This window comes from Bison bison, unplaced genomic scaffold, assembly GCF_000754665.1.
Source record: "Bison bison bison isolate TAMUID 2011002044 unplaced genomic scaffold, Bison_UMD1.0 scf7180017864057, whole genome shotgun sequence".
Classification (NCBI taxonomy): domain Eukaryota; kingdom Metazoa; phylum Chordata; class Mammalia; order Artiodactyla; family Bovidae; genus Bison; species Bison bison.
The window spans coordinates 3,403,179-3,421,825 of record NW_011494629.1 but is presented as its reverse complement, the minus strand read 5'-3'; the positions used below and the strand labels follow the sequence as shown (position 1 = coordinate 3,421,825).

The 18,647-nt window shown below is 38.0% G+C and overlaps 1 protein-coding gene across 1 annotated transcript in view; it reads right to left on the bottom strand.

Annotated features, from left to right (window-relative positions):
- The window catches only part of IARS (isoleucyl-tRNA synthetase), an 80,942-nt gene that overhangs the window by 45,719 nt on the left and 16,576 nt on the right, over positions 1 to 18,647 (bottom strand). Inside the window, 5 exon segments of the mRNA XM_010835998.1 lie at positions 4,093 to 4,188; positions 7,280 to 7,340; positions 7,602 to 7,689; positions 13,841 to 13,868; positions 13,870 to 13,938. Coding sequence (XP_010834300.1) covers positions 4,093 to 4,188; positions 7,280 to 7,340; positions 7,602 to 7,689; positions 13,841 to 13,868; positions 13,870 to 13,938 — 342 coding nt within the window.

The following is an 18,647-nucleotide window of genomic DNA, read 5'->3' as shown; positions in this document are numbered from 1 at the left end:
ACCATGATGCTTCAGGAGTATACTTTGAGCAATGTTAACAATAATCTGGGCAAACAGTTACAAAGCGCTGTATCAGACAGTGCTCTGAACACTTGACCACATTTACATTAGCTTATTTAAACCTTTACAACAATCCTGTGAGGAAGGCAGATAGCTGTACTAGGTTTTCACCATATGCTCCCCTCAGACAACCTAGCAACTATCTCCATTTTATGAATAAAGTAGCTGAGGCACAAAGAATTAATCCAGCTGCAAAGCGGCAATGCTCAGATTCAAAACCAAACAGCCTGGTTCCAGAGTCCAAGGTCTTTACCTCTTTGCTATGTTGCTTGAAATCTAAAATTAAAGGGATTATCTAAGATTAAAAGTAAAACTACATCCTAGTTTGACTCCAAAATAGGCTGGAAAGCCAGCATGGTTCCATGTGGGCCTATGTTCAATTGTCGTTATGCTGAGAGGCTGTCTGGTATGAAGTGACATGTGAGTGTGCCAGCAGCAAGGGAAGTGACATCCTGGTCATGAAGGAGGACCGTGAAAAGGAAACTAAGCAACACAGATAGGGCAAGCCCCAAAGCCCAGCATTTTAAATCATTTAGTATAGAGCAAACAACCCTATACAATTCAAGTAGCTAAGACAGCAGCATTCCTGAACAGAGCCAGAATGATACCCATCATGGTCATGTAGAAGTCCACAGACTCTGCAGAGAGATTATATAGTACACTGTCTGGCAAAGTTGAAACATGGAAAGTCTCTTGGAAAATGTCTACCAAGTTTAAAGGCTGAAACTTAAAGATCTGATCTTCTATAACATTAACCTGCCTGGCATTCAGAACAGAGAAGACACCAAGAAGTTACCTCTTTATTATTTATTATCAGTGGAACAACCACACCAGTTGACCCTAAAATTATTATGGATAACTGAAATTTGATCAGTTCCCAAAACTCAATAAATAGTATTATCAGGAGTGTTTCCTTTCCATCTAATTTGAATACCGACCAAGCATTGGATGATATCAAGCAACTATTCCTTTCATTGGATATAATGGCACAGTGGCTATGTTAAAAATCAAAGTCGTTATAAGTCAGAGATGCATACAGAAGTACTTGCAGATGAAAGATACAATCGTGAAGATTTGCTATAAAACCCTCCAGTCAAAATAAAAATGGTGTTGGGGAAGGGGAGACGTAATGAGATAGGTAAAATGGAAATTCCAAAATGTTGATGATTATTTTTAATGATTAAAGCAGCTGGATGACATGAACCTAAGAAATTACTGTATTTTCTTAACATCTGTGTATGTTTGAACATTTCCATAATAAAAATCCCTGCAAAGGTTTAGTATGGGAAAAAAAAAAAAGACCAATAGGGACCAACAAGCTTCACTGCCTCTCTCACTGACAAAATGATCAAGTCGAAAAGAATTTGTTTTGTCCCCAGTGGGGTCTACACTCCCTGCAGTGACTGCACACACTCTTGTAAGTGTCAGGTATTGTACTAATGCTCTAAACGGATGAATCCATTTAATCCTTGCAAGTTACCCAGATAGGCTGGTACTATCACTGCGTGTCACACAGGAGGGAAAGGAACTCAAGACAGGCTAAGTAACTTACCTACAGATGGCCTGTTAGTGGCAGGGCTGTGAGTTAAAGTCTGGTTTAGTTCTAAATATGTGCCCTTCATACCTGTGCTCTTCAGTTTTATTCATACACAAATTACATTAAAAGGATTACATTTTTAGAAAAATTACCCTGGGAAAGACTAGAGATTTTTTCAAGAAAACTAGAGATACCAAGGGAACATTTCATGCAAAGATGGGCTCAATAAAGGACAGAAATGGTATGGACCTAACAGAAGCAGAAAATATTAAGAAGATGTGGCAAGAATACACAGAAGAATTGTACAAAAAGATCTTCACAACCCAGATAATCATGATGGTGTGATCACTCACACTTATCTAGAGCCAGACATCTTGGAATGTGAAGTCAAGTGGGCCTTAGGAAGCATCACTATGAATAAAGCTAGTGGAGGTGATGGAATTCCAGTTGAGCTATTTCAAATTCTAAAAGATGATGCTGTGAAAGTGCTGCACTCAACATGCCAGCAAATATGGAAAACTCAGCAGTGCCCACAGGACTGGAAAAGGTCAGTTTTCATTCCAATCCCAAAGAAAGGCAATGCCAAAGAATGCTCAAACTACCACACAATTGCACTCATCTCACACGCTAGTAAAGTAATGCTCAAAATTCTCCAACCAGGCTTCAATAGTACGTGAACCATGAACTTCCAGATGGTCAAGCTGGTTTTAAAAAAGGCAGAGGAACCAGAGATCAAATTGCCAACATCTGCTGGATCATCAAAAAAGCAAGAGAGTTCCAGAAAAACATCTATTTCTGCTTTATTGACTATGCCAAAGCATAGTCAATAGTCAATAGTCTGTGTGTATCACAATAAACTGTGGAAAATTCTGAAGGAGATGGGAATACCAGACCACCTGATCTGCCTCTTGAGAAACTTGTATGCAGGTCAGGAAGTGAGAGTTAGAACTGGACATGGAACAACAGATTGGTTCCAAATAGAAAAAGGCGTACATCAAGGCAGTATATTGTCACCCTGCTTATTTAACTTCTATGCAGAGTACATCGTGAGAAATGCTGGGCTGGAAGAAGCACAAGCTGGAATCAAGATTTCCGGAAGAAATATCAATAACCTCAGATATGCAGATGACACCAGCCTTATGGCAGAAAGCAAAGAAGAAGCCTCTTGATGCAAGTGAAAGAGGAGAGTGAAAAAGTTGGCTCAAAGCTCAATATTCAGAAAACCAAGACCATGGCATCTGGTCCCAACACTTCATGGCAAATTGATGGGAAAACAGTGGAAACAGTGTCAGACTTTATTTTTTTGGGCTCCAAAAACACTGCAGATGGTGACTGCAGCCATGAAATTAAAAGATGCTTACTCCTTGGAAGGAAAGTTATGACCAACCTAGACAGCCTATTAAAAAGCAGAGACATTACTTTGTCAACAAGATCCGTCTAGTCAAGGATATGGTTTTTCTACCGGTCATGTATGGATGTGAGAGTTGGACTATAAAGAAAGCTGAGTGCAGAAGAATTGATGCTTTTGAACTGTGGTGTTGGAGAAGACTCTTGAGAGTTCCTTGGACTTAAAGGCGATCCAACCAGTCCATCCTAAAAGAGGTCAGTCCTGGTTGTTCATTGGAAGGACTGATGTTGAAACTGAAACTCCAGTATTTTGGCCACTTGATGCGGAGAGCTGACTCATTGGAAAAGACCCTGATGCTGGGAAAGACTGAAGGTGGGAGAAGGGGACAACAGAGGATGAGATGGTTGGATGGCATCACTGACTCAATGGACATGGATTTGGGTAGACTCCGGGAGATTGTGATGGACAGGGAGGCCAGGCATGCTGCAGTTCATGGGGTCGCAAAGAATCGGACACGACTAAGCGACTGAACTGAACTGACCCTGGGAAAAATTTTAAGTTAATCACACTGCATAGCTCTGAAGAAAGAAATCAAAGTCTCTCTTCTGATGATATAGTATGTAGTCAACAACACAGCACAGGTGATGGAACTTTTCTTCATTTTGATGGCTGTGGTGACTGTATAACTCAATGTGCCCTTGTCGAAACTCCCAGCTGCGTATCATAAAACAAAAGGACAATCAATCAGTCGTGTCCGACTCTTTGTGATCCCGTGGACTGTATGTAGCTCACCAGGCTCCTCTGTCCATGAAATTCTCCACGTAAGAATACTGGAGTGGATTGCATTTCCTTCTCCACATAAAGCACAAAGTGTATAGCAAATATTTAAATAATGAATGGATGAAAACATTGCATGCCTTTTAGAAAGACAAAATGCCTAGCAACACTCAGGATTTAGCCTATCATTTTCAGAACCAGCTCAGGATGGAAAGGAATTTCAGATGCAAGGTTTTTCTCTTTTGGGGGAGGTATCTCCATAGTCTGAACAACAGTGAGAAACATCTGTGTACACATACACACACATACAACTTAGTGGCCAATGACATTTCCTTCTCATAAGTACACTTGCAAGATTTATAGTACTCACAGCACCGAAGTAAGGAGCTTGGTGTACAATCCCAGTGCCTTCTTCCTCTTTCACATAGTTGTCCACAAGCACAGTAAAAGCACCACTCTCTTTACACTGGAAAAGAAAGGTTATCAGGCTTAAAGAATAAAATAAAACCATATCATAATATTAATTTAATAATAGTTTTTGGTAAGACCCTGAAAAAATTTTAACACTTAATTTTTGGAAATAGAATGGACAGAATAATTCAGATTGGGAAGAAATGTGCCAATTCAAATCATTTCCATGAATAACAACAGTTCACCATTTATAAATGAAATCGTTATCTAAAGACTTACAGATAAAAATTTCTTCCTTAGTCACAAAACTTTTCATCAGTTCTTCCAACCTCACCCCTGCCCCAGTAAGCAGTTTATCTTAAAATGTCTCAGAAGATGTGCTCCCTCAACAATTCCCTTCCTGCTGTATTTCCAATCACTGAAAACACTTTGCTGCTGCTCCTTTTCCTTTCAGGTCAGCTCAGGTTTTTCAGTAATAAAAGGCAAACTTTGAAAGAATCAGGATGGGAGCCAAGTTACAAGTTCTAGATTCAGGTAGTCCAAGTACTGTAACACTAAGGGGAATTGCTTTCAGTTTTATTTTTTTGGTAACAACTAAAGCCAGGTTTATACATATACGACTACTGACCTACTTTTTCTACCTTCGTCTCTTAGTATTTCTTTTCACATACCCTTTGTTTCAGTCAACAAACTGTGCTTTCTTATCCCTCTGCCTTTGTAAAATGTACTTTCAGAAATGATTTTCACATTGAATCCTATAATACTGTCAAAAAGGCACTGGCAGTCCCATGTTTTAAAAATATTCTGGTTGTATTTCAATTTCACAGATGAACAAACTCTGGACAAAGATGGAATTGTTTGTCCAGATTATACAAGTAAGTAATGATGAAGCCAGGCCTTCAGTGATGAAGGCCTTTGGATTCCAAACACAATTTTATATTCAACCACATCACAGCTCTTTAATTCTTTGGCATTCACTTAAAATTAAACTTGAAAAATAACTCTGAATTTTTAATTGCTATAACCCAAATCACCTGGAAACATTTTTGGTGTGGTGTGATAGGTCCTTTTCAATAGTTTAAACTTGGAGAGATAATATGTGTATCCTCAGAATCAGACGTAAGAAGAGGGAATACAAAGGATCCTACTGTTTGTAACTGTAGACAAAGAAATGCTGCATTGCATTCCTATTTCTCGAAGTCAAGTTTGAGGTATTATCCCTGCTGAATCTTAGCGGGCAGGGTCTGAACTGGGTTAGCATTCACACGGAGAGCTATAGTGTTGCACTTCACAGACAGCATCTATTCTCATAGCTCCCACTTAAAACTTCAGAACATGGGTATTTTACATATACACCGGATGATTTTTGTTGTAAGTCAAAGAACTTGCAGCATCCTTCTAAAACTTACCAAATGTTCTAGAAATTTTATGAAGATAACTGAACGCATATGTGCTATTCTTAAAAAACTTAAATCAGTATGAACTGAATGCATATTCCAGAGAGACTCGTGACTTCACACAAAGTTCCTATCTATTGTGTCCATGTACATTTTCTGAAAGAGCTCAACTTTCCTTAGGGTCTCAATAGGATCTTCCCAATAGGGTCTATAATTCAGAAAGGTCACTGATACAGTGCACGAGTTTTAAGACAAATAAAAACAAATATTTTTAAAAAATGTTAAGATACAGAAGAATGGAGTAATGATATTTTTCAGAGGGAGAAATCAAAGAAATGTTTCAGAAAATGCTTTTCCCAGAGGGCATCTGAGTTTACTGTTGAAGAGTGTCAAGTTGATATGACAATAAAGAAAGGTGAACGTTTTTTAAAAATAGGAGGAAAACAATGAAAACAATAAAAACAAAGGCAAGGAGAGAAGAAAAGAAAGGACAAGTTTGATGGATGCAAAGGATATGTTTAAATCAACATTAGGAGACATGGTTAGGGAGCGGGACTGCCCTGTGTCAAGTGGAGAACGCCTAGTGAAAGACCAGGTAAAGCATTTGGCAATCCATTAGCGACAACATGCAATGAGGAAGTTTAGTTAGGAGATAAGAAATACAGGAAAATACTCAAGTGCACAGAAGTATAGACACAGGTGTTGCTGTGGACAAAGCCCACCTGCATTAGTCAAACTCTTATTATCGCCACACTGAACCAGAACAGAGGTAGTAAATATTTTATCCCAGCCTGTGATGTAAGCTTTTGCTGGCTAATGCCACGTCCAGCTGAATATAATTTCCAGTGTGTAAAACCAGGTCTGACGGTGTTGCTCATTATTTCGCTCCAAGACCTATAAATAAGAACCACTTCAAGAGGTCTCCCCTGGTGGCTCAAATCAATGCAGGAGACATGGTTTCGATCTCTGGTCCAGGAACATCCCACATGCCTCAGAGCAACTAAGCCACAACTACTGAGGCTGTGCTCTAGAGACCAGGAGTCACAACTACTGAAGCCTGCACACCGAGGGCCTGTGCTCCTCAACAAGAGAGGCCCAGGTGCTGAAACTAGAGAGTGACCCCAGCTCACCGCACTAGAGAAAGCCCGTGCAGCAACAAAGACCCAGGAAAACCACAAATAAAGAGATTAAAGAATCAACGGGAAATTCCTATTGTTTTCATTCTTTTGTTGTTGCTGGAGTTTACAACTACAGCCGTGGATTCTGTTGACAGAAAATGAAAAACCACGTAAAATAGTTCTGTGACTCTGATGAAAATTAAGTTACTAAATGTCTGAGCTTAAAGAACTTACCTCATAAATTCCTTGAAATGAACTGTTACTTTGACACACAGTTTTATTCTGAATTATATTTTAAATTTATAAAAACAAATCCCAAACACTACCTGACAGCAATGACTTTCCTGGGTGGTAATAAGCAATACAAAATATACACATATAAATCTTATCAAACATAACTGATTCCATACATCATTTGAGAAAACTACTTAAAATTTTATATAGTATTTTAATTATTAAAACAAGAAGGCAATATGAACAGAATTTAATTTTTTAAATACCTAAAAAAATTTTTTTTGGATTCAGGCACACTTATATAAACAATATAACCAATAAGACAACATGAATATCACTCCAGTTATCAAACACATAGGTTGTGGAGAGTGCCTGTGGTAGAGGGCTCTAAGCTTACCTTTACAAAATAGTCAAACAGGGGCCGGTATTTCTTGCCTCTGAGAGAGGCACCAGGAAATCTAGAAAACAAGAGGAGCAAACTCACAATTAAAATCATCAAAGAAATGAGGCTGCAGCCACATCAAATTACCATTTCTTTCTGATTTCCTTGTTTCTAAGTCATTAGTGCTAGAACATGTGACTTGAATATATTTGATTAAGCTTGAATACTATATATAGCTCTTGGGCAATAAAGTATCTCACTTTTTAAAACTAAAGACACACACACACACACACCACACAGATGCATGCATGTATACATCAATGATTTGTATATTCACCTTTCAAGGATCTCATAGTCACTCTCCGATTTATAGAGGGCTGATAATCTGGCTTCCATTAAAATGAGTAATTTTCCTCTGACAGAATCTATGAGAGCAAGGGAAAATGTGGACTTCAATGACATGCATTGATATTTTCTGAATAAAAAACAGAACACAGGGTTCACCAACCAGAAAAGTTGTATACAGGCAGATGAGTGACGTGACTGGAATCTTAGGCAAAGGGCCTTCAAGGGTGTCACGTTCACTACACCACGGCCATGACCCAGAGGTCACACCAGTACACTTTTACAGACAGAAATGCACTTGCCTACAGAAGTAGAAGTAGACACCACAGGTAGCTTCTATGGTGGAAGCAGCTCCTTCCTGACAGTAGCATTAGAAACCAACTGTTGGTTCTTAAATTCTCCTAAGGCATAGCTAAATAAAGGTAAAAGTATCTGTTTTCTGACTACCAATCCTTTTCCATTCCTTTCTCAATATTATTCCCTGATAGTACAAGCTACTGTGAATCAAACTGTCTTGTAAGATGAATTTCTTTCTGGCTATGAGCTTTTCTTTCTTTCCTTAGCTTCCCCCTGCTCTCCATAAACTGCTGAAACCAGTCATCTGAATTATATTCTCCCATTCCTGTTCATTTTAGTTCACTGATAATAAGAAATATATATTTAGTCTCTGTTCTGGCATGGGTGCCTGCTCAGTCACTTCAGCTGTGTTAGACTCTTTGCAACCCTGAAGACAGTAGCCTACCAGGCCCTTCTGTTCATGGGCTTCTCCAGGCAAGAATACTGCAATGGGTTGCCATTTTCTCCTCTAGGGGATCTTCTGAACCCACAGATCAAACTCATGTCTGCCAGTATCTCTTCCACTGCAGGTGGATTCTTCACCTACTGAGCCATCTTTTCTGGCAGAGCTCTTAAATCTCTTGGAATTTCTTAAGTGATGGGAGCCATAAATGTGTCTTTTGTTGATAACAAAACATGCTATGAGGTAGTACACCCCAGTTCTGGAGACAGAAACGTTTGAGTGTATCCTTTACAATCCCTTTTTATACTTAACTGGTAATCTCAAGAGTACAATGTTCTCTGAGTTCTGTGACTTACTCTTTGGACCCAAGGAGGAGGCCATGGGTTGGTTAGAAATCTAGGTGACAACCAGAACTCACGACTGACATCTGAAGTGTGGGTGCAGTAGCAGAGGGTCATCTTGTAGGACTAAGCTCTTAAAACTGTGGTATCTGACTCTTCTCCAGACACCTAGTGCTTAAATTGATTTAACTGTTTGGCAGTGTTGAGAAAACACATATTGGAGATTCCTAATAGCAGTGATATGCTACTTCGTTGAATCTCAGGTTCCTGGGCTGCTGAGTAAAAGTACAATAATCTGAAAATTATAAGAAATTTTTACTTTTCATCTCTCTGTATAATGTTAATTTTTTTGTGTTAATTTCAACTTGTTACTTTTTTAATCAGAAAAACGCTTGAGGATGTTTTTCTGATTATGTCTTAATAGTTTTTCAAAAACGTTTTTATTCCAAAAAGAAATGTAGTTTTTTTCTTTTTTAACCATTGTGTCAAAAAGAATAAAAAGCTAGGAATAAATCTACCTAAGGATGTAAAAGACCTTTACTCCAAAACTTATTTGACTGATGAAAGACATCAAGGGTGACACAAACAGATGGAAAAATATACCACATTCTGGGACTGGAAGGATCAATGTGGTCAAAATGAATATACTACCCAAAGTAATCTACAGATTCAGTGCAATCCCTATCAAATTACTAACAGTATTTTATCAGATCAAACAATTTTAAGATTTGTATGGAAACACAAAAGATCTCAAATAACCAAGCAATCTCAAAAAACGGAGTTGGAGGAATCAGGCTCACTGACTTCAGACTCTACTATAAAGCTACAGCAATCAAAACAGTATGGTACTGTTATTCTCTATTTATTTTAGAGTAGGGAAATGATGTTAGACAAAAAGCAAATTTGAGAGATTTTCTCATTCAAGTTCAAAATGAGTTCAACAAGCAGCAGTTCAAAAAGCAGCAGAGACAACTTACAACCTCAACAACAAATTTGGCCCAGGAACTGCTAATGAATGTACAGTGCAGTGGTTGTTCAAGAAGTTTTGCAAAGGAGACAAGAGCCTTGAAGATTAGGAGCATAATGGCCAATTATCGGAAGTTGACAATGACCGACTGAGAGCAATCATCAAAGCTGATCCTCTTATAACTACATGAGAAGCTGTCCAAGAATTCCAAGGTTGACCATTCTATGGTCATTCAGCATTTGAAGCAAATCGGAAAAGAGAAAAAGCTCAATCAGTGGGTGCCTCATGAGCTGACGGCAAATTAAAAAAACTGTCATTTTGAAGGTCCCTCTGCCCAAGAAAGAGTCAAATTATTTCCAGTTTTAGAAATATACTGGAAGCTAACTGGCTTTGTTGTGCTGTTTGAAACTTATTATCAGATTCTCCTTTCAAAATATCTTGGTATATAACACCATACCTATGTATTCACCACTAGACAATTATTTCTTAGAGGCTTTCTGGGTTTCTAAGAAATTTTATTAGTAGGCAAATTTCCCTGGGGTTATTAGCACATAAAAGTGATTATGATATACCTAAGTACAGATTCTCAAACAATAAATTGTAAGACACGTGACCAGAGAGTTCATGCTACCTCCCAGCCCCAACAACTTTACTGATTCTAGTAAACATTTATTTCTTATATAACATGCAGTATGTTAATTAAGTTATAATTTTAAATCATGCCCTGATTACTAATAGTGATGTCTATTTAAAAATCAAAGAATATTTTTTAAAATGTAACACATTTAGGCATGACAAGTAATTTCCTATAAAAATTTTAGACGTTATCTAATACTGTATCCAACTGAGTTTTCTTAATGAATTAACTGTGTGATGTTTCTAGTGTGACCCATCTGCTGCTGCTGCTGCTAAGTCGCTTCAGTCGTGTCCGACTCTGTGCGACCCCATAGACGGCAGCCCACCAGGCTCCCCCATCCCTGGGATTCTCCAGGCAAGAACACTGTGGGTTGCCATTTCCTTCTCCAATGCATGAAAGTGAAAAGTGAAAGTGAAGTCCTCAGTGTGTCGACTCTGCACCCTGGACTGAGCCACCAGGCTCGTCCATGGGTAGACGGCAGCCCACCAGGCTCCCCCGTCCCTGGGACTCTCCAGGCAAGAACACTGGAGTGGCTTGCCATTTCCTTCTCCAATGCATGAAAGTGAAAAGTGAAAGTGCCAGGCTCCTCTGTCCATGGGATTTTCCAGGCAAGAGTACTGGAGTGGGGTGCCATTGCCTTCTCTGATATAAGGGCATAGCCCTCAACAATACCTATCCAGGTCCTGCCTTCCACAAACCCCGGGAGTTAGGATTTTTTTGTTATTTGCTAATAACAACATCCTTGGGAATTCCAGGGCATTACAGTGATTAGGACACGGTGCTTCCACTGCCAGGGCCCAGGTTTGATCCTTGGGTCTGGGATCCTGTAAGCCATGTGGAAGGGCCAAAAAACAAACAAACAAAAAACCTCAACTGTATCCTGATAATCTCTCTCTGTAGCTAAATGAAATTACTCTAATAAATGCCTTTTGGAGGAAATATACCTCAATATAACAAAGGTCATATAAGAGAAGTCCACAGCTAACATCATATTTATGGGGAAAAAGCTGAAAGTGTTTCCTCTAATATCAACAAGATAAAGACACCAAATCTCGACATTTTTATTTTAGTACTGAAGTCCTAGCCAGAAGAGTTAAGTAGGAAAAACAAAAGAAATCCAAATTGGAAACAAAGAGGTAAAGCTCACTATTTTCAGATGACATGATAGTACATATATAAAATCCAAGACTCCATCAAAAACTTAGAACTAAAAAACAAATGCAGTAAAGCTGTAGGATACAAAATCAACATACTGAAATTCACTGCATTTCTACACACCAATAATGAACTATCATAAAGAGAGAAAATAACTGCATTTACAATTGTATCACAAAGAATAAAATACCCAGGAACAAGCTTAAGAGTAAATGAAAGACCAAGACACTGAAAAGTTTAAGACACTGATGAAAGAAATTAAAGACACAAATAAATGGAAAAGAATTCCGTATTCAGGGACTCGAAGAATTAACAGTGTTAAAATGTCCATACTACTCAAATAATTCTAGATTCAGTGCAATTTTTGTCAATATTTCAATGGCATTTTTCACAGAAATACAGTCAACATTCTTAAAATCTATATCAACCCACAAAAGATCCTGAAAAGTCCATTCAGTCTTGAGAAAGAAGAACAAAGCTGAAGGCAGAACACTTATTTATTTCAAACTATATTACAAAGCTCCAGTAATCACAACAGTATGGAACAAAACAGAGAGTCCAGAAATAAACTCACATATATATAGACAATTCATATACAACAAAGGAGCCAAGAATATACAATAGAGAAAGGAGAGTCTCTTCAATGAATAGTGTTGGGAGAACTAGATCACTCTCTCATGCCATGTACAGAAATTAACACGAATTAAAGACTTGGACATAAGACCTGAAACCCTAAGATTCCTTCATGAAAACATAGCTGACTGGACTTCCCTGGTGGTCCAGTGGCTAAGACTCTGCACTTTCACTGCAGGGGGCATGAGTCTGATCACTGCTCCTAGTTGGGGAAGTTTCACATGCTGCTCAATGTGGGGGAAAAAAAAATCCCCACAAAACATATTTGATAAACTCCCTGATGTTGGTCTTGGCAATGTTTTTGTTTGTTTTTGACCTGACAACAAAAGAAATCAGAAGCAAAAAAAAAAAGTGGGACTACATCACACTAAAGCTTCTGCATAGCAAATGTAATCAACAAAATGAAAAGGCAACCATGCAAGAAAATATCTGTATATCAAATATCTGATAAGGGGCTAACATCAAAATTATAAAAAGAACTCACACAGTGCAACAGCAAATGAATAAATAAATGGGTAGAAGATCTGAATAGATATTTTTCCAAAGAAGACATACAGATATCCAACAGGTACATGAAAAGATGCTCAATATCACTAGTCATCATGGATACACAAATCAAAAACCTAATAAGGTATCACCTCATACCTGATGGAATGGCTGTATTCACAAGAGACAAGTGTCGGCAAGGATATGGAGAAGATAGAACCTTTGTACACTGCTGATGGGAATGTAAATTGATGTAGCCACTATGGAAAACAGTATGGCAGTTTTGGGTATTTACACAAAGAAAATGAAAACACTAACTTGAAAGATATCTGCAACCCATGTTCATTGTAGCATTATTTACAAGAGCCAAGTCTTAGAAACAACCTGTGTCCATCAGTGGATGGATGGATGAAGAAAATCTGGTATATATATATACAATGAAAAGCTATTTGGCTATAAGAAAGAATGAAATTTTGCTGTTTAAAACATCATGGATAGATCTTAAGTGAAAGAAGTAAAAAAAAGATACATCATCTCAATTTTATGTAGAATAAAAACAAAGTCAAAACAACAAAAATATACCTCATGCATACAGATAACAGACTGGTGGTTACCAGAGGCAGAATATGAGGAAGAGGGGGTGACAAAATGAGTAAAGGAAGTCAAAAGGTATAAACTTCCAATTATAAAATAAGGCATGGGGATAAAATTTATAGCATGGAAGCCATAGTTAATAATACTATATTGCATACTTGAAAATTACTGAGAGAGCAGATCTTAAAAGGTCTCACCACAAGAAAACAATTCTGTAAGTATTACAGATGTTAACTAGACTTACTGTGATGTTTATTACCCAATGTATACAAACATCTAATTACTTTTCGGTAAACCTGAAACTAATATGTGCTACGTTGTTTCATTTGTGTCCTAATCTTTGCAACCCTATGACAGTAGCCTGCCAGGCTCCTCTGTCCATAGGATTCTCCACGCAAGAATACTGGAGTGGGTTGTCATTTCCTCCTCCAGGGAATCTTCCTGAGCTAAGGATCAAACCCAAGTCTCTTGCCTCTTGTGCACTGGCAGGCAGGTTCTTTACCTGGCAAGGGTGTTCCTTACCACTAGTGCAACCTGGGAAGCCTGAAACTAACACAATGTGTATCAACTATACTTTAATTCAAAAAGTTAAAAAAATAAAAAAGGAAGGAAATGTCAGCTTTCATTCATTAAAATTATTTTATTCATATCAATCATAAAGAACGAGGCTCACACTTACCTTTAATCTTCACATACTGCAAGTCGGGAGGCAACCAAAGAAATATTTTCATCTTCCTCCAAAGGGAAAGTTACAAATATTGAAGGATCTTGAACATCCTGAAATCAAATGAGATAAAATATTCTTTTATAAAATTCGTAATAGCAAACTTGCAAGAAAAAGGAACTGATCCTAAAGAATACAATAATTTGATTTTCAGAATAAGCTGAGCTTTAAAAAAAATCTGCCATATTTGTAAGAAGAAAATACAAAGCAAGAAACCAAATACATCAAGAGGGATACCTAATGGAGATTTCACTATTACAATGATCTATTTTATAAAGTCCATAAAGAGTTAGGTCAATAAAATAACTATTTTGGAAAACAGCTATTATTTATTCAAAAATATATTAATAAAAATTTCACTGAAGGGTATATGAGAATTGTGTTTTCAACTTTTCAGGAAATCTGAATTATGTCAAAAATAATCCTTAGTAAAATGTTGGCAAGGATGCAGTGTAATCATAGCAGTCTAGTGGAGGTATAAATCAGTATAACCCCTTTGGAAAAGTCTTTAAAAGTGGGAGACAATGAACCATGGTCCTTGAGTCAAATCTGGCCATTACCAGTTTTTTGTACAGCCCAAGAGCTAAGAATGGTTTTGACAGGACTGACAGACCATGTGGCTTACGAAGTCTAAAATAATTACTATCTGGCCCTTTACATAGTTTGCCAACTCTAGTACTAGAGCTAAATGTAAGTATATCTTACACACAATAATTCCACACCTGGGAATGTAAGCAACAGAAATGTCTATATATACTCCCCAAAACTCAAGTTCTAGAATATTCATTAACAGCCAATAACTAGATATTACCCAAATGGCAATCAACATTAGAAGGGATAGGGACTTCTCTGGTGGTCCAGTGGCTAAGACTCTGTCGTGCAATGCCAGGGAAGCACGTTCAATCACTGGTCAGGAACTAAGATCCGACATGTCGTGGAACAACTGAGCCCACTTGGCAGCTACTGAAGCCCATGTGCCACAACTAGGTAGTCTATGAGCCTCAAAAAAAGATCTCACACGCCACAACTAAGACCTGACACAGCCAAATAAATACATACATTTAACCATTAGAATGCTAAGCTGCTGCTGCTAAGTCACTTCAGTCGTGTCCGACTCTGTGCGACCCCACAGACGGCAGCCCACCAGGCTCCCCCTCCCTGGGTGAAGTGAAAGTGAAGTCGCTCCGTCGTATCCGACTCTTAGCGACCCCATGGACTGCAGCCTACCAGGCTCCTCCGTCCATGGGATTTTCCAGGCAAGAGTACTGGAGTGGGGCGCCATTGCCTTCTCCAACCATTAGAATAGATAAGTTAAATACTTGGCAGTATGTAAAATGATCTACAACTACATACAACATGGATGACTTCCAGAAACACAATCTTGAGCAAGACAAGTCAGACAGACAAAAAAGAACAAACTGTACTATTGTATTTATACTTAGTAGAGAATCACTGAACAATGAGGCTGGAATGAGGACAGCAGTAACTATAAAGGAGTAGGGTGATACATACTAAACTGAAAGGACCATAAGAAGGGAGAGCTCTTGATAGATTAATTGATAAGGCTCCTTTTGAACTTTATCAGGGTGTTGGCTTCAAATATACATTCATTTTGTACAAGTATATGGAATAGAGCAAGGAAATGGAAGAGCAAAAAAAATGCTGTCTTATTAAGTCAGGAAATAGGTACTATATTAATTTTAATATATATATAGTAATGAACATAAAAAACTTAAAAAATAAAAAAAGCCACTAAAGGGAAACCTAAAATAAAACATTAATAGTGATTTCCTTTGGGTACTGGGATTATAATTTTCTCCTTCTTCTTAATATCTTCTATGGCTTCTAAATTTTCCACAATGAGCATAAGCTTCATAAATAAACACATCAACCAGACTTCTAGAAACTAAAAATTAAGACAATATAAAAAACAAGTGTTTTTATATACCATCATTTAGTTTGGGTGTGTACGCTCAATTATCTTTTGGAAAAGTCTGGAAGGATTTTCTTCGTTAACTCAATTTACTTCCCTACAGCTTGCTCTTTCCCAGTAAGAAAATATATCTATTTACTATATAGATGAGTATAAACTTTGAAAACTCTAGGACCAAACTACTATAGGAAACTAACATGTAAAAATTTAGTTACCAAAGAAAACTGCAGCACAATACACAAGGATTTGTATTACAAAATGTTTGGAACAACACTGTTACCATTTGAAGAAAGAAAAAAAAAAAAAAAAACCCGAGCCCTCTGAACAATTCAAATATCTATTGAAAGAATTAACAGATAAATTGTAACCTATTTGTTATATGAAAAGATCCAGGAGCTGTAAGAGATGGGGGTTTGATCCCTGGGTCCAATTCCTGGGTTCCTAAGATTCGCTGGAGGAGGAAATGGCAAACTACTCCAGTATTCTCACCTGGAAAATTCCAGACGAAGGAGCCTGCTGGGCTACAACCCATAGAGTCACAGAGTTGGAAACGAATGAACACACACACATGCAGCAGGGGTCCCAAACCTCTGGGATCTAATCCCTGATGGTCTGAGGTGGAGGTGATGTCATCAGTTCAGTTCAGTTCAGTTGCTCAGTCAGATCCAACTCTCTGTGACCCCATGGACTGCAGCATACCAGCCTTCCCCATCCATCACCAACTACCAGAGCCTACTCAAACTCATGTCTATTATGTCGGTGATGCCATCCAACCATCTCATTCTCTGTCATCCACTTCTCCTGTCTTCAATCTTTCCCAGCATCAGGGTCTTTTCTGCTGAGTCAGTTCTTTGCACCAGGTGGCCAAAGTACTGGAGGTTGAGCTTCAGCATCAGTCCTTCCAATGAATATTCAGGATTGATTTCCTTTAGGATGGACTGGTTTGATCTCCTTGCAGTCCAAGGGACTCTCAAGAGACTTCAACATCACAGTTCAAAAGCATCAATTCAGCACTCAGCTTTCTTTATGGTCCAACTCTCACATCCATACATGACTACTGGAAAAACCATAGCTTTGACTAGATAGACCTTTGTTGGTAAAGTAACGTCTCTGCTTTTTAATATGCTATCTAGGTTGGCCATAGCTTTTCTTACAAGGAGCAAGCACCTTTTAATTTCTTGGCTGCAGTCACCATCTGCAGTGATTCTGGAGCCCAGAAAAATAAAGTTAGCCACTGTTTCCATTGTTTCTCCAATTATTTGCCATAAAGTAATGGGACTGGATGCCATGATCTTAGTTTTTTGAATGCTGAGTTTTAAGCCAACTTTTTCACTCTTCTCTCTCACTTTCATCAAAAGGCTCTTTAGTTCTTCTTCACTTTCTGCCATAAGGGTGGTGTCATCTGCATATCTGAGGTTATTGGTATTTCCCCTGGCAATCTTGACTCCAGTTTGTAGGTCATCCAGCCCGGCATTTTGCATGATGTACTCTGCATATAAGTTAAATAAGCTAAAAACTAAAGGTGATGTAATAATAACAGAAATAATGTGTACAATTAGTGTAATGTGCTTGAATCATCCCCAAACCATCCCCTTACTTGGTCTCTGGAAAAACCGTCTTCCACAGAATCAGTCCCTGGCTCCCAAAAGGCTGGGGGTCACTGCTATGTTGTTGCTCATTCGATAACTTGTGTCTGACTCTTCATGACCCCACGGACTGCAGCACGTCAGGCCTCCCTGCCCCCTCTATCTATTAAAGTTTGCCCAAGTTCACGGCCACTGAGTCAGTGATGCTATCCAACCATCTCATCCACTGCTAAACAGCAGTTAAAATTAAACTTAGAGCTACATGTATAAATGAGAAGGAATTTTAAAACATAATGTTTTTGTAGAAGGCAAGGTTCAGAATAAGAATAATGGATGATACTCAGAAACATATATCAAAAATAGTATATACTGTTAATGAATACTTATGTACATAGTAAAAATATAAAAATATGCATAATTAAGAAATCTCAAATTGAGCATAGTGGTTACCTATCAGGATGTAAAGAAAGAAATGGAAAAGAGAAAGGTGGTATAAATAAACAAACTGTGGTATATTTACCTACACAGTAATTAGAACAAAAGATCCATAACTCTACAAAACATGGATGACTATCACAAGCAATGCTGAGTGAGAAAAGCCAGAAAGAAAAGAATACATAGTATATCTTCCCATTTCTTCAAAGTACAGAACCAGACAAAACTAATCAACTGTTATCTGTGATATTTGATGTATTTGAAAAAAATAGATGCTTTTAGTGAAACCCATTTTATTTTTAATTCTTTTGGCCATGGCACAGGGTTGGCAGGATCTTAGTTGCAAGACCAGGGACAAAACCTGTACCCTCCGCAGTGAAAGCTCATAGTCCTAACCACCGGATCACCAAGGAATTCCCCAGTGCAATCCATTACTTGGTATGCTTAAGATCTGTGCATGTCCAAATAAAAAAAACAAATACCGACCTCTATTATATACGGTCAAAGAAAAAACAAACAGAGAAACAAAGTACTTATATCTATAAAATTCAGAGGACAGAGAAAATGTTAAATCAGATTATGAAGCTGCAATCATTAAAATTCAGATCATGGGAAACTCAACAAAGCAAAACCTGTTACCCAAACAATGATTTGCAAAGGTGGGAGGTGGGCGGGGGCGAGGGAAGCAAAAGAAGAACACAAAAACAGAAATGGAGACCTACACATTAAAAAAGATCTAAGAGACAACTATTACTGGGTATGAACTTTCCTTAGGTCTGGATTAAAAACAAACAACTAGAAATAACCT